The following is a 27,776-nucleotide window of genomic DNA, read 5'->3' as shown; positions in this document are numbered from 1 at the left end:
GGAAAAAAACAGAAGAAGAACACAAGTGCTTTTGTAACTTGCCAAGCCTTTCATAAAGAATTTGAAACAATAAACCTTTTTTCTTGTGTCATGGTGGTTGTGTCTGGGGTTTGGGGCTCTGAAACACCCTCTACTGGTGTCACTATTTCTATTGGCCATTGTCAAACACCGAGACCATTTTAAGGGTACACCAGGGGAATGGAACTATTATTGACATGGTTTCCTTTTTCCTCCTCCCTAGAATAGAGGAACACCACCCAGAAGAAGACTCTCCACCTCCAGCTGTACCTCTTCCAAGCAGGACATTGTTGTTAAACCAGCAGATCCCATGGAGAGCAGAAGACTGGGGTGTCTGAGAAACTGGAGCTGGTGACATGTGTAGTGCGCTACAATGATTCAAACTCCACTTAATCAAGCAGTTTGTTTCACCCTCTGCTTCTACAATTAAATGGCCCCCCCAAGTCTTTTCTGGCACTCTCGTCCTCGTGTAGTACCTGATATTTGTATTATCAGGTCCCTTCATTTCACTTTCATTCTGTTTGCTCTGATTAGGGCTGCAGTGGCAACGTGGTGAGCCGGAGAGACCAGACCAACATATCCTAAGCAACTTCTTCTAAGCACCTCTGTAGTTTACTGTAGTAATCTGAACCCTGTGGGAATGTCCTGGAGCCTGTGTACTCCTGTTACACTCAGCCTGGACCACAGGCCTGGTCTTCATAAGAATAAACTTTGGACAAGAAACAAAGGAGACAGCTCAGAAAAGGGAACATGACTTTATTGTTTTAGGCCAGTAGAGTCCCCCATTGGCTTCAATCAGCACTGCTTGATTTCAGAAGGAAGTTTTGACGATTGAAGTGTATATTTAGTTCTCCCAGGTTCTGAAAAAGAGAATCAGCAGAAATTAAATCAACGTTGAAGGAAAAGGGTGCCCAACTGCGCCCATGGCCCATTGGACTACAAGGTCCATCATTCATTGCCCGTTACAGCCTCTCATTCACGAGTAAACAGGCGAAGAGGACACACTTTCTGGGCACTGCTGCCAGTCGCCTACTTCTGTAATGACCCACCTATGAAGCAAGAAGGGATTTCCAAATGTCCATCCACACATTGGCTCAGCACTGGGTAACCACATTTGTTCTTCTCATCCATACAGTAGAATGCCACACTCTCTGAATGCTGGACTTTCTTGTCAGGCAGATTCTCAATCCAATATTTCTTTCCATTGTAGAAGACACGACCTCGGCTAATGTTAACAGTGCAATGTGCTTTGGAGAGAAAGCGCAACAAGATGCAGTGTACTGTTACTTTGTCAACCATCAATGTGCCCCGCCACCTTCTAAGCTACCCGAGATGTCACCCCCATGGCTCTCCTGTACTTCCCTTGTCCTGATTTGCTTTGGTTTCTTTGGCCTCTGCTGGGTCGGATTTACTACTCACCCCTGCACACAGGCTTCATTGACCAGTTTCCTGTCTTCATACAATGGACCTCACTTGGACCATCCAAAACAAAATCTGGCTTGCATCCATACTTAACGTTTTCCTGGTAGCCATATTCCCTGATGACCGCAAAGGACATGAACCCATTTGGAATGGTTGTTGGGGGTCTGCAGGAGACCTCTACAGAACATAGAAAAGTAGAGTGAGGTTTACTGGTGGAGTGTCCATCAGGGTGTGCCATCCCGGCATTGGAGCTCACTTACTTTTACACTGTGGCATCTCTGTCCAGTTTCCATCAGCCTGGCAAAAGCCTGTCTCATTTCCAAACAAGACAAAGGGGGGCTGACACTCATACTGCACCTGTTCCCCAAAGTGAGTCTTGTTCCCTTCCATTGGCCTTATGTGCTTGATTTTACCAAAACGGGGAATGTCAGGCATAGGGCAGAAGATAGCTGTAATGAAAAAAAAACACATCATTGTCCAGTATGGCATACCGAGAGGAATGGCAATGATACAAATATTTAGGTAGGCACGCCATATTTATCATTAAAGTATGTGACCTGGGCTCACACTCCATTATTAAAGCATGAAACGTGTCTATCAGTATAGTCTCGGGTGCAAATACTCTCTGTAGCTGTTTTTCATCATTTCTGAAACCCAAGAGCTTCTTTATCACCTTCTAGGACAGGGCTATTCAATTGGCAGCCCGTGGTTCCGCCCATAGATAATAAATTAATATATATTATTCATAAATTGTTATTTAATATAATTTAATATAAATATATATATATTATATTAATATAAATATATATAGTATATTAATATAAATATAAAGTATTTATTATGTCTATGGTCCCGCCAAAAACGCGCATTCCTACGTAAATTACGTAGCCTGCAACGCGCAAACAATGCAGAGCGTGCCGGTAGTAGCTTAGATTACTATCAATATGTCTTTCTCAACACTGAAACGTAAAATTGCCAATGAAAACCGTAAGTTTAACCCTGCCTGGACTGACAAATACTTGTTTATTTTACTGCCACATCCAAACGCCAAACCGATGTGTTTAATTTGTAGTGAGTGCGTTGGAGTATTTAAAGATTACAATGTGCGGAGGCATCATGTTGAGAAACACCACACTTTTCGCACCAATTTTCCAGAGGGATCTCAAGAGAGGGCTGCAAAAGTGCAGAGTTTGATTGCATCTTACAACCGGAGCAGTACTACCATGGTGCGGTCATTCACAGCCCAAGAGAGAGCTACTGCAGCATCCCTTCGTGTTTCCTGGATACTGGCAAAAAAGAAAAGGCCATTCACAGACTCTGAAACCGTGAAGGACTGTATGCTGGCTGTCGTGGATGAGGTGATAAATGACGATAAAATTAAAATGAGCGTGGTATCTGCTATAAAAAACGTACCCCTGTCAGATACTTCAAACATTCGTAGGGTTGAAATTCTTGCTGCAGATGTGTATGAAACGCTGTTAGGAGACCTGATGAAAGCTGATACTATGTCTATAGCAGTAGATGAATCCACAGACAAAACTGATACTGCTCAGTTGTGCATATATGTCCGTTTTTTTGATGGCAAATGCTTCCAAGAGGAGCTGCTCGGCCTACTGCCGTTAGAAGGACACACAACTGGCGATATAGTCTTTGGGAAAATTTCCGCCTTTTTTAAAGACAGTGGTCTGGATATGAAGCGTGTGTGCATGCTTGTGACAGATGGGGCTCCGTCCATGACAGGGAAAGTGAATGGTTTGGCAGCACGTTGGTCCGCTGTTGCACCTCAGTTGATCTCCTTACACTGCACTGTGCATCAGGCGGTGTTGTGCGCAAAACTAAGCGGGGCGCTCAAAACGACAATGGACAGCGTTATGGCTATAATTAATTTTATTCGCCCCACATCAAGCCTCCAACAACGCTTTTACCGCATGCTGCTGTCAGAAATGTCTGCTGAGCACCACGACCTTCTTTTGCATAATGACGTGAGGTGGCTGTCCAAAGGCAAAGCACTGGAGCGTTTCTGCGGTCTCAGAGAAGAGATCATAACTTTCCTCCACGGCAGCAAGCAAAAAAAGGCAGAAACGCACTTAAGTCGCATACTGGATGACAACTTCATGGCCGATGCCTGCTTTCTGAGCGACATATTCAAACACCTGAACGATCTCAATTTGGGACTACAAGGCAGAGACAAAACTGTCATCAACCTTGTGGAACAGATGCGCGCATTCCAAGTTAAACTGGACCTTTTCGCAAATGATTTGAGTACAGGCCGAGTGCTGCATTTTCCGACACTCCGCAAATGCATTTCATCCTCCGCACAAATCACAGATGTGATGACAGATTTCATTGCGATGTTGAAAAATAACTTTGCTGGTCGATTGGGTGGACTTGATCTGCCCACAGAGTTGGCCGTTTTTGTCAGAGACCCGTTCGCTGTTGCAATAGAAGGGGACTTATCCGGGAGATGCTAAGAAACTGGTCCCTTCCATTGACGAGGGGAAATTCACACTCGAACTTGTTGACATGCAGTCATCTGTAACCATGGCACAGGAGCTTTCCACTAACGGGCCTGCAATGTTTTGGACTGATGTCAACGCACATCAGTTCCCTAACATTAAGAAAGTAGCGATCGTCATGCTCAGTATGTTTGGATCAACTTATACATGTGAGTCAAGTTTTTCACACATGAACTCCATAAAAAGCAACTCTCGTTGCTCCCTGACTGACCATACTCTCCACCAATGCCTTCGAATTGCATTGACAACTTACGAGCCTAAAGTCACTGCTCTCGTTCAAAACAAAAAATGTCACTTCTCCCACTAAGTCAGCAGGGTAACTGTAGCCTACAATACATCAATATAATGTGGGATGCGTAACAGAGGCATGCCTAATCACACAAGGTAATTTAAAATATGTTCCCTCAGTGTTATTATAGTTGTGAATACTGTGCACTTTTTATTTTATGCACTTTGAGATGTTCCTGGGTCAAATGTGTGCAAGTTGTTTATTTTGTTTCAAAAGGAAACAATGTTATTTCTAATAGCCTACTACTGTGCACTATTTTGTTTTATGCACTTTGTGATCAGATAGGTCAGATATGTAGCCTAGGTCAGTTTTTTTTCTTTTGTAAGTGGAAAAAATAGGGGCTACCTCAGATTCTGTTAATTCAGCTCTTTTTGTATGCACCTTTTGCTCTGCAAACTGACCAAAGTTAAAAGAGAAACAACGAATAAACCTTATGTTTTTCAATAAATTTGTTTGTGTTGGTTTCAAAATTTGTCATTACGAGCTGCTTTGCCGCTAAAATGACTGGCCCAGCTAACCTTCTTGGTTTGACAATCTGGCCCAACTGAATTTGTAATTGAATAGCCCTGTTCTAGGAGGACCCATCCTACTCTTACTGAAACCCCTAGTGAGATGAGCTCAGAGCCATCTATCTTGGTCTAGGTGACATGAGCTGACACCCGTCCCAAAGAGACAGGTTCCATCATCCATCCTCGTCAAAGTGAGAAAGCTTTTGTGAGACAAGTTCGTTCGCATCCCCCTCACAGGGAAATGGGGTTCATCCTGTCACTTACTAGTTACATGAGCTTCGTGGATATTCAGCTTTGCCATGCTTGGCTCACCAGGCTGCTCAACAGACAGGCCCACACTCTACAAAACATGGCCTAGACCTGTCAGCTACCTAGTTACGTGCGGTGTCCGTGAGGTAAACCCAATCCCATCACCTTGCTTATGCCATCCCGTTATTTACAAGAAGATACCCTTTTTCATTCTGCTCCTTGATTATCATGATGGTACATCCATATTTTAGAACATTAGAACAATCTGGAGGAGAACAGGCCATTAAGCCCAGCAAATCTCACCAGTCCTATCCACTTAATTCTTCTAAAATAACACCAAGTCGAGTTTTGAAAGTCCCTAAAGTTTTACTGCCTACCACGCTACTCGGTCACTTATTCCAAGTGTCTGTGGTTCCCTGTGTGGTGAAGAAAAACTTTCTAATGTTTGTGCGAAATTTACCCTTAACAGGTGTTCAATTGTGCCCCCATGCTCTTGATGAACTCATTTTAAAGTCACCGTCTCGCTCGCTTCGGAATTGTTTGGGTATTACCGTGTGGTCACTTAGGCAACAATAGCGAGAGAGAGGTTAGGAGCACACGCTGATACAGCGCATTGCCACACCCCCATTGAAAAAAAAAGGGCAATGTGCTCGGTGGTTACTCTCTCAGGTGGGCGTTAGCATATCGTAATCTCTTGTACCAATAGTGGGAGTTTTCTGCAAGTTTTCCGAATCATACAGTAAAATCAAGTCCCAACTTATCCGCGGGAGAACTTATCCGCGAGTATATACGGTAAGTGGAAAAACCAAACTTTTGATGAAAACAGACCATCCAGTCTCAAGAATACAAGCGACTTAATTCCTCCAAAATAACATCAAGCTGAGTTTTGAAAGTCCCTAAAGTCCTCCTGCCTACCACACTACTTGGTCACTTATTTCACGTGTCTGTGGTTCTCTGTGTTAAGAAAAACTTTCTTAACAAGTTTCCATCTGTGTCCCCGTGTTCTTGATGAACTCATTTTAAAGTCACCGTCTCGATCCACTGGGATGTTTATTTCCCTTCATCATTTTAAACACTTCAGTCAGGTCTCCTCTTAATCTCCTGTAAATGCTCGTAAGTTGTCAATGCAATTCGAAGGCATTGGTGGAGAGTATGGTCAGTCAGGGAGCAACGAGAGTTGCTTTTTATGGAGTTCATGTGTGAAAAACTTGACTCACATGTATAAGTTGATCCAAACATACTGAGCATGACGATCGCTACTTTCTTAATGTTAGGGAACTGATGTGCGTTGACATCAGTCCAAAACATTGCAGGCCCGTTAGTGGAAAGCTCCTGTGCCATGGTTACAGATGACTGCATGTCAACAAGTTCGAGTGTGAATTTCCCCTCGTCAATGGAAGGGACCAGTTTCTTAGCATCTCCCGGATAAGTCCCCTTCTATTGCAACAGTGAACGGGTCTCTGACAAAAACGGCCAACTCTGTGGGCAGATCAAGTCCACCCAATCGACCAGCAAAGTTATTTTTCAACATCGCAATGAAATCTGTCATCACATCTGTGATTTGTGCGGAGGATGAAATGCATTTGCGGAGTGTCGGAAAATGCAGCACTCGGCCTGTACTCAAATCATTTGCGAAAAGGTCCAGTTTAACTTGGAATGCGCGCATCTGTTCCACAAGGTTGATGACAGTTTTGTCTCTGCCTTGTAGTCCCAAATTGAGATCGTTCAGGTGTTTGAATATGTCGCTCAGAAAGCAGGCATCGGCCATGAAGTTGTCATCCAGTATGCGACTTAAGTGCGTTTCTGCCTTTTTTTGCTTGCTGCCGCGGAGGAAAGTTATGATCTCTTCTCTGAGACCGCAGAAACGCTCCAGTGCTTTGCCTTTGGACAGCCACCTCACGTCATTATGCAAAAGAAGGTCGTGGTGCTCAGCAGACATTTCTGACAGCAGCATGCGGTAAAAGCGTTGTTGGAGGCTTGATGTGGGGCGAATAAAATTAATTATAGCCATAACGCTGTCCATTGTCGTTTTGAGCGCCCCACTTAGTTTTGCGCAAAACACCGCCTGATGCACAGTGCAGTGTAAGGAGATCAACTGAGGTGCAACAGCGGACCAACGTGCTGCCAAACCATTCACTTTCCCTGTCATGGACGGAGCCCCATCTGTCACAAGCATGCACACACGCTTCATATCCAGACCACTGTCTTTAAAAAAGGCGGAAATTTTCCCAAAGACTATATCGCCAGTTGTGTGTCCTTCTAACGGCAGTAGGCCGAGCAGCTCCTCTTGGAAGCATTTGCCATCAAAAAAACGGACATATATGCACAACTGAGCAGTATCAGTTTTGTCTGTGGATTCATCTACTGCTATAGACATAGTATCAGCTTTCATCAGGTCTCCTAACAGCGTTTCATACACATCTGCAGCAAGAATTTCAACCCTACGAATGTTTGAAGTATCTGACAGGGGTACGTTTTTTATAGCAGATACCACGCTCATTTTAATTTTATCGTCATTTATCACCTCATCCACGACAGCCAGCATACAGTCCTTCACGGTTTCAGAGTCTGTGAATGGCCTTTTCTTTTTTGCCAGTATCAGGAAACACGAAGGGATGCTGCAGTAGCTCTCTCTTGGGCTGTGAATGACCGCACCATGGTAGTACTGCTCCGGTTGTAAGATGCAATCAAACTCTGCACTTTTGCAGCCCTCTCTTGAGATCCCTCTGGAAAATTGGTGCGAAAAGTGTGGTGTTTCTCAACATGATGCCTCCGCACATTGTAATCTTTAAATACTCCCAACGCACTCATTACAAATTAAACACATCGGTTTGGCGTTTGGATGTGGCAGTAAAATAAACAAGTATTTGTCAGTCCAGGCAGGGTTAAACTTACGGTTTTCATTGCCAATTTTACGTTTCAGTGTTGAGAAAGACATATTGATAGTAATCTAAGCTACTACCGGCACGCTCTGCATTGTTTGCGCGTTGCAGGCTACGTAATTTACGTAGGAATGCGCGTTTTTGGCGGGACCATAGATAGACATAATAAATACTTTATATTTATATTAATATACTATATATATTTATATTAATATAATATATATATATATTTATATTAAATTATATTAAATAACAATTTATGAATAATATATATTAATTTATTATCTATGGGCGGAACCACGGGCTGGGCCACTCGGAGGTTGATTCTGGGCCGCATGTGGCCCGCGGGCCGCCAATTGAATAGCCCTGTCATAACTCATCCCCTGTAGCCTTGCAATCAGCCTCGTCGCTCTTCTCTGGACTTTTTCCAGTGCTGCTATGTCCTTTTGTTAGCCTGCAGGCCCAAACTGTACACAGGACTCCAGATGAGGCCACACCAGTGTGTTATAAAGCTTGAGCAGAACCTCCTGTGACTTGCACTCCACACATCAAGGCGCTATATAACCTGACATTCTGTTAGCCTTCTTAATGGCTTGTGAACACTGACTGACAGTTCATAGTGTCAAGTCCACTACGACTCCTAAATCCTCCTCTTAAGGGGTACTCGATTTTCAGAACTCCCAATGCGTATTCAAAAGACCTCCTATTGTTTATTCTCTTGAGCTTCTGTAAAGTCAGAAGAATGCAGACTGTTCATTTATTTTATTTGAAATGTACAGTTACGCATTTCATCGCTGATTTATAATCACTTATCATCACTGCATCGAGACATACGTCAAACAAGGTGAGTGAGTACCTTTTCTGGTTTTGCTTTCAGCTCCGATTCAGCAGTGCTAGTTTAATAATAAAGAATCTAAAAGTCATAATCTTCCATTACCTTGCGCTCACACGCAGTGAGGTAGACTCTATTGTGGGCAATGCCCTCGCTAGTCTTTAATCCGTTTTATTGGATGGTTAGGAGGAGCCGAAGCCATAGACTGAATGCTACCACAGAGGCGGAAGCAAACTCACTTACAGTGGGCTAATTTGGGCTCACTAGATTTTCAGACTCCAACTTCACAGCTATTTTCCCAAATTATGACAGGTACCCTGCAGTGGACTGGCACCCTGCCTGGGATTTGTTCCTGCCTTGCACCCTGTGTTGGCTGGGATTGGCTCCAGCAGACCCTCGTGACCCTGTGTTCAGAGATAATGGGTTGGATAATGACTGACTGACAAGTACCCCCATGTGCCATCCTCCTGCCACCACCACCCCTCACCACATTCAAGTGAACGCACACACAATATACAAACTGGAATACGCCCAGTCTTACTTCTTTCACAGATTTAGATATTCAGCCATCTCACATATAAACCACAATCAACAAGGTGATCATAAAATAATCGCACTTTTAATACACGGGAACCGTCTGCCTGCTAAGAACTGCCGCTATATGACATGAGTACACACGGTGAAGTGTCAGGACTTGAATGTTATGAAGCTCCTGTGACTACAGTGCGCTTATGTTATACAAGATTTTACAAGCACATGTATGTGAGATGAGTAACTAAATCTGTCAAGAAGTGAGACAGGCAGGCACATCGCACAAGTAATAACATTACGTGACTCCTAATCGTGGGTAGGGATAGCAGAACCATTAAGGCGAATTAGGCGTTCACCTAGGGCGCATATTATAAAGGCGGGGGGTGCCCAGTTACACGGGTTAGTCATCAGTTGGTGCACTAATAAGCCATCAGATTTGTCAACCACAGTTGCTGATCGGGCGGCACGGTGGCGCAGTGGATAGCGCTGCTGCCTCGCAGTTGGGAGACCTGGGGACCTGGGTTCACTTCCCGGGTCCTCCCTGCGTGGAGTTTGCATGTTCTGCGTGGGTTTCCTCCGGGCGCTCCTGTTTCGTCCCACAGTTCAAAGACATGCAGGTTAGGTGGATTGACGATTCTAAATTGGCCCTAGTGTGTGTTTGTGTGTGTCTTGCGGTGGGTTGGCACCCTGCCCGGGACTGGTTCCTGCCTTGTGCCCTGTGTTGGCTGGGATTGGCTCCAGCAGACCCCTGTGACCCTGTGTTTGGATTCAGTGGGTTGGAAAATGGATGGATGGATAGACAGTTGCTGATCTGATCTCTGAAATGACTGAAATCGTTGGCCATGTCAGATTTAGATCCTCCTTTTTTGTGACAAGCGATAACGTGCTACCTGACGGAGCCGGTGCCATACAAAGGGTTACCAGCTACAGTGAGACATCAGACTGACGAGCTTCTCTTACGTTTGAGAGGTCCAAAGCACCTGCGTTCCATATTCCTCATCGCTGCATTCTATGCATTGAAATTCCTGGTGAGCATTCATTGGTTGGCACCCCTCATGTACACAGAGCCCACCCCTACGACTAAAGACAAAAGAAAACCTGTTTGATTTTCCTCAGAAGGAGTTACGGCCCAGTTGGAGTGAGTCGCTGGGCGTGTTACATTATGTGACTGGCTTCACGGGGCTGCATCACCTCTGCTTCATTAAGCTTACCGTATATACTCACGGATAATTCTCCCCGTGGATAAGTCGGGTCTTGATTTTACTGTATAATTTCCGGTATTTTATAATGTTGGTCGAATGCGGAAAACTCCCGCTATTGGTCCAAGACATTATGATATGCTAACGCCCACCTGAGAGAGTAACCATGGAGCACACTGCCTTTTTTTTCTGTGTATTGTTGCCTATGTGATCACACAGTAATACCCGAACTATTCTGAAGCGACGTTTGCACTGATTTGTGTTTTTTTGTATCTCACACCCTCATACATTTTTATCGTAAGAGCATCCCTTATCTGCGATGGAGCATTCGATCAGAAGAAAATATGAAGCTGGTTTTAAATTAAATGTCATTAAAGTAGCAAAAGAAATTGGTAACTGTGCTGCTGCAACAAAATTCGATGTGTTTGTGAAACTGATGTGAGATTGGAGGAGGCAAGAAGATCTAAAAAAAAAAAATTAAATGTCTCATTTTTGAATGGGCATATAAGTCGGAGTCTAATTTTATGATCGATGTTTCGGGTTTCAAGACCCGACTTATACATGAGTATATATGGTATGTAAATGAAGGCTACAACTGAAAGTCACGTGTTGAAATTTGGTAAAACACCTAATCATCAAACTCCTCTCAAAAATGTGCTTATTCAATTTAAATTAGATGGCGTACAGTAGATGATCATGGCTATGTGTATGTGGTGGCATTTATTCCAGGGCTTGTTAATGCTTTACTTTGGCTCCTTTCTCGCAATAGAGGATTGAGTACAATGTGAAGGATGGCCGGCGTCCTTACCCAGCTGGGACGCCTTCAGGATGGATGGACAGGGGGAGACAACTTATACGTCCCCCAGGATGCTAGATGGCAGTGAGCTCAGGCTCAGATTCCCACATGGGTCCCCGCAGGGCATGCTGGGTATTGTAGTCCTAGACAACAGCTCTGTTGGGTCCCATGGGCACTGCCAGGGGAAGCTGCAGGATTGCGATTTCCGCTTCACCCAAAAGTGCTTGCAGACCACATGGGTGGAAGAGTGGAAGCACTTCTGGGGAGGCTTAAGTAAAAGGAGCTGCCTGCTTCACATCAGGGAGTCTGAGTCAGGAGGAGGTGGACAAAGCTTGTGAGGAGGTGTGGAGGAGGCAACAACCGAGAAAAGATGAAAAGACAACAAAGTATTGTGCTTGTGCATGCTGGTGTCTCTGGTGGGAAACGCTTTGGAGAAGAGTTTCCCATTATAAAGACGCTTTGGCTTTTACTTGTGTCTTGAGCCTATTTACGTTGGGTGTTTGGGAAGTGGGAGTGCCCCCTACTGTCCACAACAAACACGTATACTCGCATTTGTATTAATTTATCTTGATTAACTCAGGAACTGGACTCACAATGTACTTGAAGCACCAGTGCACGTCCATACAATATTGGAAAGGGCAGAATTTATAGTTTGACTTTTATTAAATTGGAACAGCATCTATATTATTTCAAATGAAAAAGAATTAACCAGTCTATCCAGCGCTACTGTCATCACATTTACGCTGAAGTGATTGACAGCTCCTTCAACCAATCAGCATTCTTCTTTTGTTCTGAATTCATACCTGCCTTATCCATAAACTCAACTCCAATTTTTTGTGCACCATATATTATTGGTGCCGCCCCTTTCATTTTTAATGTGCCACCTGTCAATGCTGCATAACCTGTGCCACATTTTAATTCTGCCATCATCTCTTATCTTGTGCCCGCCACTTCTTGCTACTGTATCCATGTGTAATGCGTTGTTGTCTTATGTCCCTTATGTTTTGTGGGGGCCACATCTCTGTTATGTTCCTGACACGATTCCTCCCTTGGCGGGGGTTCAAATTCATGTGTTTTGCCTCTTTTGTTTATTCTTGATTCTTTTCTTTATGTTGCTATGTACATCATTCTGCAGTTTTGGTTTTGTCTATGTACATCAGCTGCCTTTGTCATGTTCCATGTATTTTTTGGGGGCCACCTGCCAATCACTGTCAGAAACAGTCCTCCACCCTATAAAACTGGAGGGTCCCCTGCAGTTCCTGGTGGTTCTGGAGTGTTTGATTTTTCTGTGCTTGTGATTTTTGGCCATTTCGAACCTGTGCTCTGTGTTTTGACTACACCTTGGATTCTGTATTGAGACGTTGTTCGCTTGGATTGCCTTGTGCTGCTGGCAACTTCTCTATGCCATCTGTGCTGTTCGGCGCATCACACTTCAAAATAAACATTTTATTTTATAAAGATCCTGCATTTGATGGGTAATCCCCTCTTATTGGACATTTTTGGAACTTACGTGATTTGGGATTCCCAGTCATGAAAGGAAAGGGAACGGAAGAGGAACCCCAGCAGAGGTTCATTGAGTGAGCTCCACTTTGTAGGTGTTCTGAAAGTATTGCTTGGATTGTCTGGTTTGGTGATTATTTTTGCTTTGGATTCTTCTCTTAGGTTGTGTTTGGGACTTGTCTACGTTGGAATGCCTTTAGCTACCCAGAAGCAGTGGCGTAGCTCGAGTTCGCGCCAATCTGGGCGGGGCTTCAATTTGCCGCCCTCCAACGTATCTGAATATGTTAACCTATTTAAATAGAAAATTAAAATGACGTATGGAGAAAAATTAAGATACATTTTGCATATATTTATTTATATATAGAGAAACAGCAATATTTTTTCACATATAATTATTTATAATCATCAACTAGACAAGAATATAGTACAGACGCACTGATAAGCCGTGTTCTGATTATTAGTTTAATATAATTACGCTGTGAAAACCAAAACCAGTGTAGTGTACAAGTGATAGGTGGGGATGAGCAGGAACGCATTCGGATTGTTAACGAAACGAAATTATACATTGTGAATTAGTTGTTTCTCTTCCTTGAAATTATTATCGGTGTAATGTTTCTGTTTATTTTTGTTATCGCCTCATAAATATCAACTGCCGTGTCTGATGCTGTCACAGAAGGACCGTCTGAAAATGATTTTTGAAGCATTTGTGGATGAAAATCAGAGAATTTGACTTTTTTCGTTCATGAGTGATATTTTTCCGAACCCTGCTGCTTACAAGTGAAGTGTTCTGAGCCTTTTGGCCAATAATGCCGCCCCCCAAAGATGTTGCCGCCCGGGTGGACCCGCCTCCTCTGCCCGCCCCTAGCTACGCCACTGCCCAGAAGCTTCATAACTTCTATTGTTTGAAACATATTTGTTAGCATGGATTTGTATTTTGGTGTCTTTGTGCTCTATTCTTATTTTTGAGTTATGTATGTTTTAATTTATGTATTGTGACTTTAAATTTGATTGTGGGTGGAGCCCCAAGAGGCGGGGCCACCTTGTCGCCACTCCCCCTGAGCCCTCACACTGGCTATTTAAGGTCACAGCTGAGTAAACTGAGATCCGGAGGACATTGTTTGTAAAGGAGTTCTAAGTATTGTTATTTTCTTTGGATTTTCTGCTTTCTTGAATTGTTTTGTTTCTGTCCCTGGTTTTCTCTTCTGGATTGTGTAGGCTTGTCTTTTAGACAACAGTCGTGATTTCATGTCATTTTGGGTCCTCAAAGGCCACCAATGTGTATTTCCGTCGCCAGTGTCAGCTTTCAGTGTTGCTAGGGGAATGGCCTATGAGGTCGGGACCCAAGAGTCACTGAGGCAATGGGATTAAAGGACGATTTTGAGTGTAAATCCTTATGTGATCAGTGTATCCAAAGTGTATCTTTGCGCTGTTTTCTCACGTGTTCTTTCAGTTTTGACCCTCTTGTTCTCTTGATCATGATTATTGTCTCACGAATTGGGCTATGGTTTGGTTTCACTTTATTTATTTATTTTTTTGTTTTACATTTTTACAGTTTTTGCTCAAAAGTTTATCTTTCAGGTTACTGACAGAACAGCAACTCCTTTTTTCCTGTTTTGTTTTTTTAAAAACTTTATTTGTATTTTTCTCTTTTTTCAGATTATTCCTTGATTTATAACAATTCTTTTATTGGCCTTTCTGTGCACAAGCCAGAGTTTGGCGGTGATCCTCCTCCTTGTTGGGCTTTTGCACCATTTTGGGACATTTCTTGTTATTTTGCCAGCCCACCTTGTTTGGTGGTCTGTTAGGCCGGCACGGCTGCAGTTTAGTTTTTAGGTTTAGTTGGATTTGGGGTGAGTCTCCTGGGGCAGGCTACATAGGTCTTGGTCCTGCCCTTATGGCCTTTTTTTTTGGAGGCCTCACACGCATTTTGCTATGTTTGGGACTCCAAATCACAACAACGTTTCCATTTCTAAAGATTCTTCACTTCAGAGTGTCTCCACAAGCTGGAGTTTTCATGTTTTTCCCTCTTAAGAGACAAAAGTTTTCCCAATTTGGAACTACTTAGGCCGAAGCCTGCCTGTGGAGATCAGGATACTTTGGGGTGAGCACCTTCTGGGCAGACCAGTAAGAATGGCTTAGTAAGAATGGCTTACTTTGAAGGCTTCTACCCTTTTTTCTCTTTGTTCATAATTCCTAATCATGACAACTCCCAGTCAGACAGACTTGGCTTTGTTACGTTCCAATCTAGAGATGCCCAAATTCATTATGGTCATATGGAGAAGAGCCGATCTCATGACACCTGAAGTCAAACTACCAATGAGTCAGCAAGACAGGCCCAGTGCAGCCATATTCTGAGTGGTATTAAAACAGCGGATGTATAACATAGAGAATAACAGAGAACTAACAGAGAAGAAGAAAATAGTCAGATCATGCTCTTCACCATCCTGCATCCTATAAGTTTCCAGCTCATGGTCAGGAGTCCCTATGGACTATGATGTTTGCTGATGACATTGTGATCTGTAGTGAAAGTAGGGAGCAGGTTGAGGAGACCCTGGAGAGGTGGGGATATGCTCTAGAGAGGAGAGGAATGAAGGTCAGTAGGAACAAGACAGAATACATGTGTGTGAATGAGAGGGAGGTCAGTGGAATGGTGAGGATGCAAGGAGTAGAGTTGGTGAAGGTGGATGAGTTTAAATACTTGGGATCAACAGTACAAAGTAATGGGGATTGTGGAAGAGAAGTGAAAAAGAGAGTGCAGGCAGGGTGGAATGGGTGGAGAAGAGTGACAGGAGTGATTTGTGACAGACGGGTATCAGCAAGAGTGAAAGGGAAGGTCTACAGGACGGTAGTGAGACCAGCTATGTTATATGGGTTGGAGACGGTGGCACTGACCAGAAAGCAGGAGACAGTGCTGGAGGTGGCAAAGTTAAAGATGCTAAGATTTGCATTGGGTGTGACAAAGATGGATAGGATTAGAAATGAGTACATTAGAGGGTCAGCTCAAGTTGAATGGTTGGGAGACAAAGTCAAAGAGGCGAGATTGCGTTGGTTTGGACATGTGCAGAGGAGAGATGCTGGGTATACTGGGAGAAGGATGCTAAGGATAGAACTGCCAGGGAAGAGAAAAAGAGGAAGGCCTAAGAGAAGGTTTATGGATGTGGTGAGAGAGGACATGCAGGTGATGGGTATAACAGAACAAGATGCAGAGGACAGAAAGATATGGAAGAAGATGATCCACTGTGGCGACCCCTAAAGCAGAAGAAGAAGACCCCTTTTTATCAGAAAGTCCTAATCCCTATGCCTTGCTCTTGACTGAGCAGGTATGGCCCCAGACAAACAGAAGAGCAAACCTACGTTCACAGTAGGGAAGACTGACGTCCCAGGTGCCATCATCCTTACAGTGGCTGGTGTTCTGCCCATGAAGGAAATATCTGTGAAGAGAAAGGAGCAGGTTTCATACATCTGTAGTGAACTCACGCTGTAACCAGTTTGACTCTGATAGCCCACTTACTTTACACATTTCATATGAGCTTCAGCACCGGCTTGGAACGTACGTGCAGTAAGGGAGGCAGGCAGGTTATCAACAGAAGGTAGCAGGTGCCAGCATTCCTCTACTGTGTCCCACTGTTGTGGGTTTGCACTGCCACCTGACCTGACATTTTAGAGATCATGCAAAAAAAAAAAGAAGGATCCTCACCCTTCCATACACTGGAAAGTCAGATTGCTGCCAAACTCAAGGCTTGAAAAGATTATGTGGCCATTCTCCAGGGGTCCAGGGTAAGAACACAGCTTTGCTGGAGACAAAAAGAACACAATAGGTGACTCGGCTGTATTTTTCTCTTTTTTGTTCATAGAGAATGTTATTTTTGGCTGTTGCTGTAATCATGTCTCCCAGGACTGAGGCATTCTGTTCAACACAGCCAGCCCCCTCAGTATTCTGTACAAGCTGTTGTGCCCACCTCCAGTGAAGAGCTCAAACCAATCTGGAATTGAGCTGTGGCGCCACGTGAAAGACGAATGGGATAAAGTACCCAGCGGCCACACTTTCTAGAAAAGGGCCTCAAGTAAAAGTGAAATTTGCCTGTGAAAGAGTTCCTCAAGTAGAAGTTTGAAAAAATCTGCTATTAAGCTGAGGGTTTACGGTCATCCTTTCTCTTGACTTTATATTTTGAACCGCTAATCCAGTTTTCCCACTTTGTGCCTAACTTGGTTGAAGCCTGCAGGTAGATTTCTGTGGTGAATGTCTTCTGAACGGGCTAGTGAAGATCCTGACCTGCTTTATGGTTTTTTTGTGGGCCTCAACCCCTTTTCACCACATGTGAGACTTCAGTTCATGACAAGAGACATTCTTCTGAAATGATGGCAACAGATTAAAAAGTAGCACAGGGAACAAACCCCCAAAATATGGAAAAACTGGAACCAGTACCCAGTAGTAAAGGAGCACTGCAGCCACAACTCAAAAGCAAATGGTCACTGGAATAGCTGAGAAGGGAGTACTGGAACCCTGGACATGTTACAAAAGATCACTAGTACCAGACACCCTTCCAAAAAGAGCGCTGGAGGAAGTACCCAGTATCAGTAGGGCCTGGGCCCACATTTATGAAGCAAATCACAATGACTCCTAGGAACTGCACTGAAAGTCACGCTAGGAATTGGTCCCACCTTAGAGTAGGACATGAGAAGAAGTTACTAAGTGTCCGAGTCCCAACGAGGAGTAGGAGGCCACATCTGAGAAAAAATGACGTCATGATTTTATGGGGATTGCTGCAAATTAACACTCATGATGACATTTCGTACTAACATTAAGGCTTCACCACAGTAATAATACTAATAGTGATAATAAAAAATAATCAAAGCAGAAGAAGAGGAAGAAGTTATAAGGTAGGATACTGTGCTAAGCTACACTTAATTGTTGTCACTTTGCCACAGTTTCCACTGGAATCAGTAGCTTATTATAAAAGTCTGTGTAAGCCCGGGGTCCTAGAAACTATTGAAATCGTCAGAAAAAAAATCTGAAATGTACAGATGTCAGGTAAGGAACTACTCTGGGTGTCTCTCTCCTAGGAGGTTTCGTTTTGCTGACATGCTGGCCTCGCTTTTGTTATTAGCGGCTAAGCAAGTTTTCTGTTTCCTCGGAGGTGGCGCCCTTACTCGACTCCACCTCTCACTTCCGGGCTGGACAGACAGACACACCTCCACGCGTAGACATGTTATAAAAGATGCTCTAAACCAGTATGTATTAGTATAAGATCATTGGAAAAAGTGATTATGGATCAGAAGGGAGTACTGCAATCAGCACCACTTCATAAAAGATCACTAGGAGCAATGGCTAATCATAAAGAAACATTTGAACAAATACTCAAACTTAACTGGAACCACTCCTTACTTATAAAGGAGCTTCACATTTACAAAGATCACATACAACATATGAGCACTCAATTATAATGCATCCCAGAAATGAGCGGTCAGTCATGAAGTCAGACTAAATGAGCGCTGGAAAGAGTGGACAGTCCTAGTGACACTGCTGGAACTGAGATCACGAAGAAGCAGTGGCTGAAGCTTCAATTGTCAAGAAATGCTGGAATCGTTAGCCAATAGAAAGGGAGGCCTGGGATTAGTAGCCAATCAAAATGTATTTCTGCTGGTGCTATCTGCCTTAAGTGTCTGGGTGTCTGTCTGTGTGTTTGTCTGGTTGCTTTGTCTCTGTCATTCCAACAGATGACGCATCACAAACATTTTTAGTAATACAATGCATTGCATTTGTCATTCCAGTAGATGGCACATCACAAACATTAACTCTTCTTTTACGAATTCCATACCAAATGGCGTATAACAGCGACATATGCATCGCATGGTGCACTGCAGATGTTAACGCTGCGGTCTGTGGTGACTATTTAGATTTCAGCCTGTCTTATGTGGGTAGCACAGGTAGTGTAATAGTAAAGATGTACTGGTACCATAATACAGGATCATTAGCACCAGTGTTGGCAGGTTTTCTTCCCAACTGTGCTGTTCTCGATTGTTATTCATGGGAAAAAATGGACTTTTGTGGGTTGTGTTTTTTTTTTGGTGTACTTTTTTTGAAAAAAAAAACTGTATTTCGGCTTATTTTTCACACCCCTCAACAACAAATTCTTACCATGTATTTCACCCATCTGGCCCCTCTTCCCCTGTTACTTGACTTCTACAGGGTGGTGCATGAAAAAACGAACCATCTCTGACTCCAATATCGACGTACATTTCTTAGCCCATACACGAAACGAAAGATATGCAATACAAAAATCTGTACTTACTGGTTAGAGGAGGTGCTGGAAATGATTTCCTTGGGCATCAATACACTTTTCTGCACACCACACCATGTTGTCATAGACGCGACGCAGCTCAGCAGCTTCAATTTGTCCAATTTCACTCCGAATATTGTACTTCAGTTCCTCTAATGTCTTTGGATTATCGACATACACTTTTCCCTTCAGATTGCCCCACAGGTAAAAGTCCCAAGTGGATAGGTCCAGTGACCTTGGTGGCCACAAACCTTTGCTGACAGTTCGTTCCTCTGTGAAGACGTAGTGAATTCGAGAAAGTGACTCACGAGAAGTGTGACATGTCGCTCCATCTATGTTTGGATGGCACCCACCTGTATAATAGCTCGAGCCAGTCGGTCGGAGACGGTTCGGTTTTTCGTGCGCCACCCTTTATATGTGTTTTATTGTAAAGTCTTTGATTGTGTGATGGTATCACTCTGAGATATCTTTGGTGGTATGTACCTAACCCTCTTACTCTGACAACATGCATCCCAAGCCACCGAACGCTTTGTCATTTTATCTACCTCAGGCATTGGGCTATTTTGTTTTTTGGTGGGGGTGGGGGTGTGTGTGAAATTCTCTGTTTTTAAGCTGTCCCTGGGCTATGTACTTTCTCAGAACCTGACAACCCTAACAGACACCTCTGTCTATTTGTCTGTTTCCACTGGAACCAGAAGCCAATCAAGAGGGAGTAATAGAATGAGTAACCAATTAGAGATCAAATAGCCAGTCATTGTGTTTGCTGGGCCCAGCAATCACTTATAACAGAGCACTGTAAGTAGTATAAGAATGTCATTTAGAAATTGAATCAAGCTCTTATTGAGTAATAAGGGGCAGTGGGACCAGTTGTAAAGGCAGTGGCATTTAAAAGTTGTCCCACACGTGCGAACAGGAGACGACCTCAGGGCTTATCATGCAGTAATTCCACCCCGGGTCGAGGGTTGGCACTCTCATTCTCTGCCTCTCCTTTCCTTTCTCCTGCAGACCAGAAGATTGACGGCATGAGGACCACTAACATCTCTTGCGGTTCTGGAAACATTAAGCCTGCCCCTTGCTGCTGGAAGTACTCGATAAGGCCAGAAGTCAACAAACTCACATCTGTAGAGATGTCACCCAGTTTATTTTTGAAATTCCATCCATCCATCCAATTATCCATCCCGCTATATCCTAACTACAGGGTCACGGGGTCTGCTGGCACCAATTCCAGCCAACACAGGGTGCAAGGCAGGAAACAAACCCCGGGCAGGGCGCCAGCCCACCACAGGGCACACACACACACACCAAGCACAATTTAGGATCGTCAATGCATCTAACCTGCATATCTTTGGCCTGTGGGATGAAACCCACGCAGACCCGGGGAGAACATGCAAACTCCACGCAGGGAGGACCCGGGAAGCGAACCCAGGTCTCCTAACTGCAAGGCAGCAGTGCTACCACTGTGACACCGTGCCGCCCTATTTTTGAAATTGATTTTTTCCAAGTTATATGGGGTTCACGTTTGGTGCCCCAACATTTCATCTTCATCTGCATTTCTTTATACTTGCTGTGAGTGCCATAAGGGATGGACTGGCACCCCAAATGGGATGTAGGGGGATTCCTGGACTGGTCGGGGAGGCCATAATGGATGGACACTATAGATGGAGGAATAACCGGGATGGTGCTTAATTATTATCCCAGTCATGGACTGGACGAGGTTGTCTGTTGTGAGCAGTTCCTTCCACCACACAATAGATGGCACTGCTCCTCTGGTATGGCCCCAGTGTGGGTACCTGCAGAGATCCATGAGATTTGTAGTCTCTGTTGGTGTCCTTGGATGCCACCAAGGGTGCTGCAGTGAGAAGAACCTTCTGATTCATGGGGCTTCCCTGGAACTGCTTCCGCCATTCACTTCTATGGCACTGGAAGTCCAAATCTAAAAGAAGTCGCTTGACGTCATCCAGGTGAGCTGGAGTCAGGTGGAAAAGGATGACGCTTGCCTGGAGGAGTGTGGAGAAAGATTATGTATGTTGAAGAAATAACCTTACGGAAGGTGTAACAATGTATTTGTATCCTTGATTGTGTGGGTGCTTTGGTGTTTGGAGTCTGGGGCTATGGAGCAGGGCGTCCCCTATGTGTCACATCACATAGTAAAGAAGCCCTGGGGCCACTGAACCCATTTTCAAGAGGACCTAGAACATGAAGGGGTGCTGAAGCCACCATGTATAAGCAGTAAGACCCACCCTTTAGCCTGATCTTTCCACAAAAGAGCACTCAAGCTGCCTCCTATTAATAAGGGACACCATTTCTGTATCCTATTGGTAGCAGAACTCAAAGCTAAAGATTGTAAGAAAGAATGCTTTTTTTGTTACAGCAATTGCTCACGGAGTGCCAAAGTGAGCTGACTGGGTGGACGGGGGTCCCATACTCACGACTGCAGCGTATGGTGGGTGTGTTCCACTTCCCGGATATGCCACATGTGATCTTCCTCGAGCCACCAGACATGCTGTAGCCTTTTACACATAAGAACGTCACCTCCTCCCCGGGTTCATAGATGCGCCGTTCTTCTGACAGGACAGCATTTTTGGCTAAGGGCGGGCGGCCACATACTGTAAGACATAATCATTTTCTTACCAATGGACAAAGCAGATGATCAATAATATTGGCTTCCATCTTTGTGCAGGAGCCCTGAGGCTTCAGTGGTCACTTTACAGCTGACTTGCTCTCTTCTCTTCAATATTCTTACTGTCTGGCAGGTCACTGAGCCTTTGACACTCCTGCACCGCACTAGTGGTCACACGCCAGTGCCACTGCGACCGCATGGACCACTTAGTCTTACCATTACTTTTCACTCCACAGCTCCCTTATATGTTTAAATTTAACAATGAAACAGGACCAGAAAACAGAAGGAGACTCACCATTACCCGAGGACACTAAGCCAAACGTAACAAGTTGAAGGTACAACACGAAGATGAGCTGCTGATCCATCTCTCCAGTTAGCAGACCAGGGCGGACTGACAGGTCTCTGCCGAAAGCCACCAGTGCACTCATCTGAGTGTAAACAGCTGATAAGAGATGTTGACTGCCCGGCAGGCCCCGCCTCTTTGCAAATTACCGCTAGCCAATAGGAGAGGCTGTTATCAAGCCAGAAAGAAGAAGCTGACACTCAGTGCACTGGCCCTCCATGGCCCACATCTAAGAGATCCCAGTGTCCATTTCCAATGCCAGCCAAGCCATAGCTCTGGTTCCACATTGGAAACTTTTAGCCTACCAAGTGACGTAGAGTCCAAAACATGGAAGAGAACCTCGGAGATTAAATCACTGCCAGCTCAACTCAACACATGGGAGAAGGCATGACCCCAAAGTGGCTGCACACAAAGTCCACTGGACCGTGTTTACTCTCAGTTGAAGAGTAACTTGACTGATCAATAGAAACAAAGGCCGGAAGTGAAACAAATGCCGGAACTGCTGACAGAGACAAGCCACTTAGCGAAGGACGGACAGCTGCCCAGGTCTCCGGCTGACCACACGCCCCCAGTGTTTGAACACACAGTTCATCGGACTAGCCAAGGTTGTTTGCATTTGGGCTTTGAGGTTATGCCAGGGCTCAGACAGAATGAACACCTCAAATCCAGCAGTGTGTGGCCAGTTGAGCAACTCACTGGTGGGCAAACTGCAGCAGGGTGAAGTGGAACCAAGCTGGGCGCTATACAGAATGAGAGAATGCTACAGCACTAGAGCTAAGCCATCTTGGACTTTGTAAAATACAGAGTAGTAAGTGACCACTGGGGACACATCATGTGGGGCATTCTAGAGTACAGTGTGGAGCGTGGCCAGCGGTGGTACACTATGTAGAATATTCTAGGGTGCAGTATGGAGCGTGACTAGTTGTGCAATGGACATTCTAGAGTGCAGTGTGGAGTGTGACCAGCGGTGGTACAGTATGTAGAACATTCTAGAGTGCAGTATGGTAACTTACCACTGGGGAAACATCATGTAGGGCATTCTAGAGTACAGTGTGGAGCGTGGCCAGCAGTGGTACAGTATGTAGAATATTCTAGAGTGTAGTATGGAGAATGAACAGTGGTGGTACACTATGTAGAATATTCTAGAGTGTAGTATGGAGCATGAACAGCGGTGGTACACTATGTAGAATATTCTGGAGTGTAGTATGGAGCATGAACAGCTGTGGTACACTATGTAGAATATTCTAGAGTGTAGTATGGAGCATGAACAGCGGTGGTACACTATGTAGAATATTCTGGAGTGTAGTATGGAGCATGAACAGCTGTGGTACACTATGTAGAATATTCTAGAGTAAAGTGTGGAGTGTGACCAGGGGTGGTACACTATGTAAAATATTCTAGAGTGCATTGTGGGGAGTAACTACTAAAAAATGACCATGTAAGGTATTGTAGAGTGCAGTGTGCCAAGTGATCAATGGAGTTACACCATGCAGAATTTTCTAGAGTGCAATATGGCAACTGACCACTGGGGAAACCTCATGTAGAGCATTCTAGAGCAGGGGTGGGCAAATTCATTCCTGGAGGGCCGCAGTGGCTGCAGGTTTTTGTTCCAACCCAATTGCTTAATAAGAAGCACTTATTGCTCTAGAAATTCTTCTGCTTCATTTTAGTTATCTTCATCATTAAGATTATGAACCCTTATTGCTTATTTAAGTCTTAAACAGCTGCATTCTTGGTTTTTAATTGCTCCTTATTAGCAATTAGATGCAAATGACAAAAGAAACCAGCAGTTATCCATTTTGCTTGTTACCCTTTACACCTGTGTGTATTTATCGTGCACTATTTGGTTTAATTAAATACTTGGAAGGAAAGAGAAGAGAAAAAAGTGAAGGATTGAGAATTACCCGTCCGTTTTACACTTCAAAGTATTTGGATGATATCCTTAGAATGGAAAAAAAAATCTAGGATATGAGAATGACTTGACATAGCAGAGTTAAAGCACTAACAAGCCATGAAATGTAATTATTGACAAGGATTGTTTTCTAATTAAGCAACTGGGTTGGAACAAAAACCCGCAGCCACTGCGGCCCTCCAGGAATGAATTTGCCCACCCCTGTTCTAGAGTGCTGTGTGCTCAGTGATCAATGGAGTTACACCATGCAGAATATTCTAGAGTGCAGTGTGGAGTGTGACTAGTGGTGCAGTGGACATTGTGGAGTGCAGTGTGGAGAGTAAATACTAGAAAATGAAAATGTAAGGTATTCTAGAGTGCAGTTTGCTGAATGATTAATGGAGTTACACCATGTAGAATATTCTAGAGTACAGTATGCTAACTGACCACTGAGGAAGCATTATGTAGGGTATTCTAGAGTGCAGTGTGGAGCGTGACCAGCGGTGCAATGGATATTTTAGGGCGCAGAGAATGACCCTGTAAGGTGCAGTATTTTAGAGTGCAGTGTTTCAAGTTCTCCATCTGACCCGGGGTGCTTTTGTCCTTCCGTCCACATGACTCACCAGCACTTCACTATTTAAAGGTCCGTTGGGAGCCCAGCAAGTGAGCCCGAGTTGGGTGGAGGTGGACGAAGCTTGCAGGGAGGTGTGGAGGAGAAAGAGAATTGTATTTGTGCTGAATTACTCTCAGTTGCCTGTATTATTGTGGCTGTGGTGCTTGGGGAGCACTGTTTTGGAGAAGAAACAAATTAAAAATACTCTTCAGTGCTTTTACCTGCTGTCCTGAGTATCTGTCTGTTGGGTTGAAGGGGCAACAACATGAATGACTTACAAAACAACCAAGTTAAAGTCCTGGAGTGAAAGCATGAGAGATCAACTGTGACTTTGTGGCTGAACCTGATAAAGGCCGTCCACTCACAATCTCAATGCAAGCAGACAGAGCCTGGGCAGTTTAACAAAGAAGATCCAGGAAAAATGGCAAAGTCCAGACGTGCCAAGCTAATAGAGACCTGCACACACAGACTCAAGGCTGTCATGGCTGCCATCTCCTAAGGGGGTAAATAATGATTTGAGTTTTATATGTGTCATTAATTCCCACCACTTTGCAGAGATCTGTTTTCACTTTGACATTTCAGAGTCTTTTTCTGTTGATCAGTGTCAGAAAAGGCCAAATGAAATCCACTGGGATTCAAAGTTGTGTTAACGGCAAAATGTCAGAACTTGTAAAAGGGTGAATATTTTTTATAGGCACTTTAGAATTGCCGGAAACAGTCTGTAATAACGGTGAGAAGGAATCGTAAATGTCCAAAAGTGTTGTAATAAAACAGGCAGCAGACAGAAAAAGGTTTGGAGATGGCCACCCCGTGTACTTGGTGGGGGAAAAAGAAAATGAAAAACACGAGTGCAAGACAGAACTGATTAACAGAATCAAATGGCAAAAGACAGGGAAAGGTGGAGTCAGGGATGCTGGAACAGGAACAGGCAGATGGATTCTGGGTACTGGAAATGATGTCATCAGAGGGTGGCCCGGTAGTGATGTCACTGAGAGGCATGGTCTTCGGCAAAAGGAGAAAGGATCAGATGACAGCGCCATCTTCTGGTTTGGCTGAGATACCACACTCTTTGAGCCTGTAAACCCCATGAACACGTATGTGACGGTGTATAATTATAACAGTACGTCTCTTATGTCCAATCAACATGTAAGATGTCCCTGCTGTCCCAGCTCCAAATTAAATGTAAGGGCATCTCTCAGGGCTGGGGAATAACGGCAGGGTTGGCCTTACAACAAAGTTATCCATTTTATTCTGCTTTGAGTACTTTTTTCTTCTATCTTTCAGTCTAACCAGCTAAATCCTTTACAGGGTTGCGGGGGTTACTGGAGCCCAACATAGGGCGCAAGGCAGGAAAAAACCCTAGACAGGGTGCCAGTCCATCGCCAGGCAAACTCACACCGGGGGCCAATTTAGTGTCGCCAAGGCACCCAACCTGCATGTCTTTGGACTGTGGGAGGAAACCCACCAAGAACATGCCAACTCCACGCTGGGAGGTCTCCTTAGTGCGAGGCAGCAGCACCACCACTGCACCCCTATTACATTACTTGGCTAGAATCATTTTGATCCCATTAAGCTTTTAGCATTTTTTAATTATTATTATTATTATTGGTTCTTTTTACCGTGGGGCTATTTTGTTCTTTATTTCGCCATATACAATTTCTTGTATTAGGAATTTGTTAGTTTTCGCATACCCCTTGGGGTCAGGGCTCAGGGTCAGCCATTGTACATCGCCCCTGGAGCAATTACAGGTTAAGGGTCTTGCTCAAGGGCCCAGCAGAGTGGGATCTCTTTTGGCAGTGACGGGGATTCAAACCGGCAACCTTCTGGATACCAGCACAGGCTCAGAGCCACCAATCCTCCCTTTTGTTACTGATTTGGCTGCCACCATTTTGGTTGCTAGGGGCGTGGCTCTGGTACTCGAGTGGTGTGATGTCACCGGGCGCTACACTTTAAATAGCAGACGTTGCATGTCTGATGCATCCAAGGTTGCGGATAATAAATTTAAGAGCACTGCTGTTGTGTGACATTTACAGTATTCTTCTTCATCTCTTTACAACAAAAATTAATTTCTGGTTTTTGGTGTCTGATTCTAGGCTCTTGTAATGTAGGCTAATATTAAATATTTTGATAATTGCTAGTAAATTGTCATTTTAAGAATCAATTAGCGACTTCAAGAAAGAAAGGGGTTTCTTTAAACAAGTCATTGTCAACTCCCCAAGATTTTAGCAACGCCATCACTGCTAAGAAGTTGGTGTTCAGTTCCCGCTTCAATGAATGTGACTTGTGGTGGGGGGGTTGGAAGCACTGATCATTCTACTTGTGACCGGACATTCAATGAGCCATCAACACTCCAGGAAGGGACAAGCAAGCCTTTGAAACTGGTCAGGCAGCCTGAAATGTGTTGTGTTTCAGCTGGTGTTCCCACCATAGTTCCTTCATATTTATATTTAATATAAACAGTGTGGTCTGTTTTGATTCTTTAGGTCTTACATTTCTTCGGTTATGTTCCTTGTGTTTTGTGGTTGGTCTCCCAAAGAGGTGGGAGTCACCTGCCCATCACTACAAGAGATTAGTCACATAAAGGCTAAAGAAAACCCGCAGTCCCTTGCGGTTCATTGAATGCACTCCTGGTTTTTCTACTGATCATTATTACTCTTTTCTTTTTTAACCCTTGCTCTGTTTTTTGCTTTTGGATAGTGTATCAGGTCAATTGTTGGCCTTGGCTTACCTTTGTTGTGACAGGCAATCCCTTGGCCTTGTTGGGTTACAAAGCATGTTTTCTTGTAAAAATAAATCTTTTTATTTATAAAGATTCAGCATGGTCCTCTCATTACTAGCCAGGGCTTTTCCCCTCCTAGTGGGCATTTGGAGGATTTTTGGGGACTCTCTAGGTCATAACAAAATGAAACGGCAACAAGGCCAGCCTAGAGATGTAATGGGGTCAGGCAGAAACAAGATCTGGTGTGACACAGGGAGTCGGTGCATTCCGATGGTCATTGAAGAACTGGGATGTGGCTGATTAGGATTGGCCGCTGAATCAGGAGAGCCATTCTGTACAGCAACATCTCTTTGGTTAATGATGTCTGAAAGGAAACCAAAGAGCTGGCATCATTTTGGGGTCTCTTCCTCTCAGTCTCCCGTTGAAATCTTGAGAAGACCATCTCTCTCTCTCTTTTTATACAGTCACCTTGATGACTGAAGAGAACTTGACCAGAAAGGATCTGACCAGAGAAAATCGAATGTAACTCCAAGGTGATGTGCCACCTCAACTATCAGATTGAGTGG

At 44.2% G+C, this 27,776-nt stretch overlaps 1 protein-coding gene across 1 annotated transcript; it reads right to left on the bottom strand.

Moving 5' to 3' along the window:
• Nucleotides 1-757: 757 nt before the first annotated feature.
• Nucleotides 758-22,106, bottom strand: LOC114664803 (beta-2-glycoprotein 1-like). The gene is made up of 8 exons (XM_028819079.2): nucleotides 21,940-22,106; nucleotides 21,454-21,630; nucleotides 16,441-16,537; nucleotides 16,098-16,174; nucleotides 1,701-1,889; nucleotides 1,438-1,617; nucleotides 1,068-1,265; nucleotides 758-878 (listed from the first exon to the last, which is right to left on the bottom strand). Exons 1-8 carry the CDS (start codon nucleotides 22,070-22,072, stop codon nucleotides 814-816), a joined length of 1,116 nt encoding a protein of 371 aa, XP_028674912.1. The 5' UTR covers nucleotides 22,073-22,106; the 3' UTR covers nucleotides 758-813.
• Between the last annotated feature and the right edge of the window lie 5,670 nt (nucleotides 22,107-27,776).

This window comes from Erpetoichthys calabaricus, chromosome 14, assembly GCF_900747795.2.
Source record: "Erpetoichthys calabaricus chromosome 14, fErpCal1.3, whole genome shotgun sequence".
Classification (NCBI taxonomy): domain Eukaryota; kingdom Metazoa; phylum Chordata; class Cladistia; order Polypteriformes; family Polypteridae; genus Erpetoichthys; species Erpetoichthys calabaricus.
Note: the sequence above shows the minus strand (reverse complement) of the source record. Positions and strands in the feature narration are given on the sequence as shown.

What these genes read in the sequence shown, in the direction of transcription:
- LOC114664803 (XM_028819079.2), bottom strand. Translation starts at nt 22,072, where the DNA reads ATGAGTGCACTGGTGGCTTTCGGCAGAGACCTGTCAGTCCGCCCTGGT. An exon ending in ACTTTCCAGTGTATGGAAGG is followed by an intron (nt 16,175 to 16,440) that starts GTGAGGATCCTT and finishes TTCTCTTCACAG; the next exon opens with ATATTTCCTTCATGGGCAGA. An exon ending in AATCCCTTCTTGCTTCATAG is followed by an intron (nt 879 to 1,067) that starts GTGGGTCATTAC and finishes TCTCTTTTTCAG; the next exon opens with AACCTGGGAGAACTAAATAT.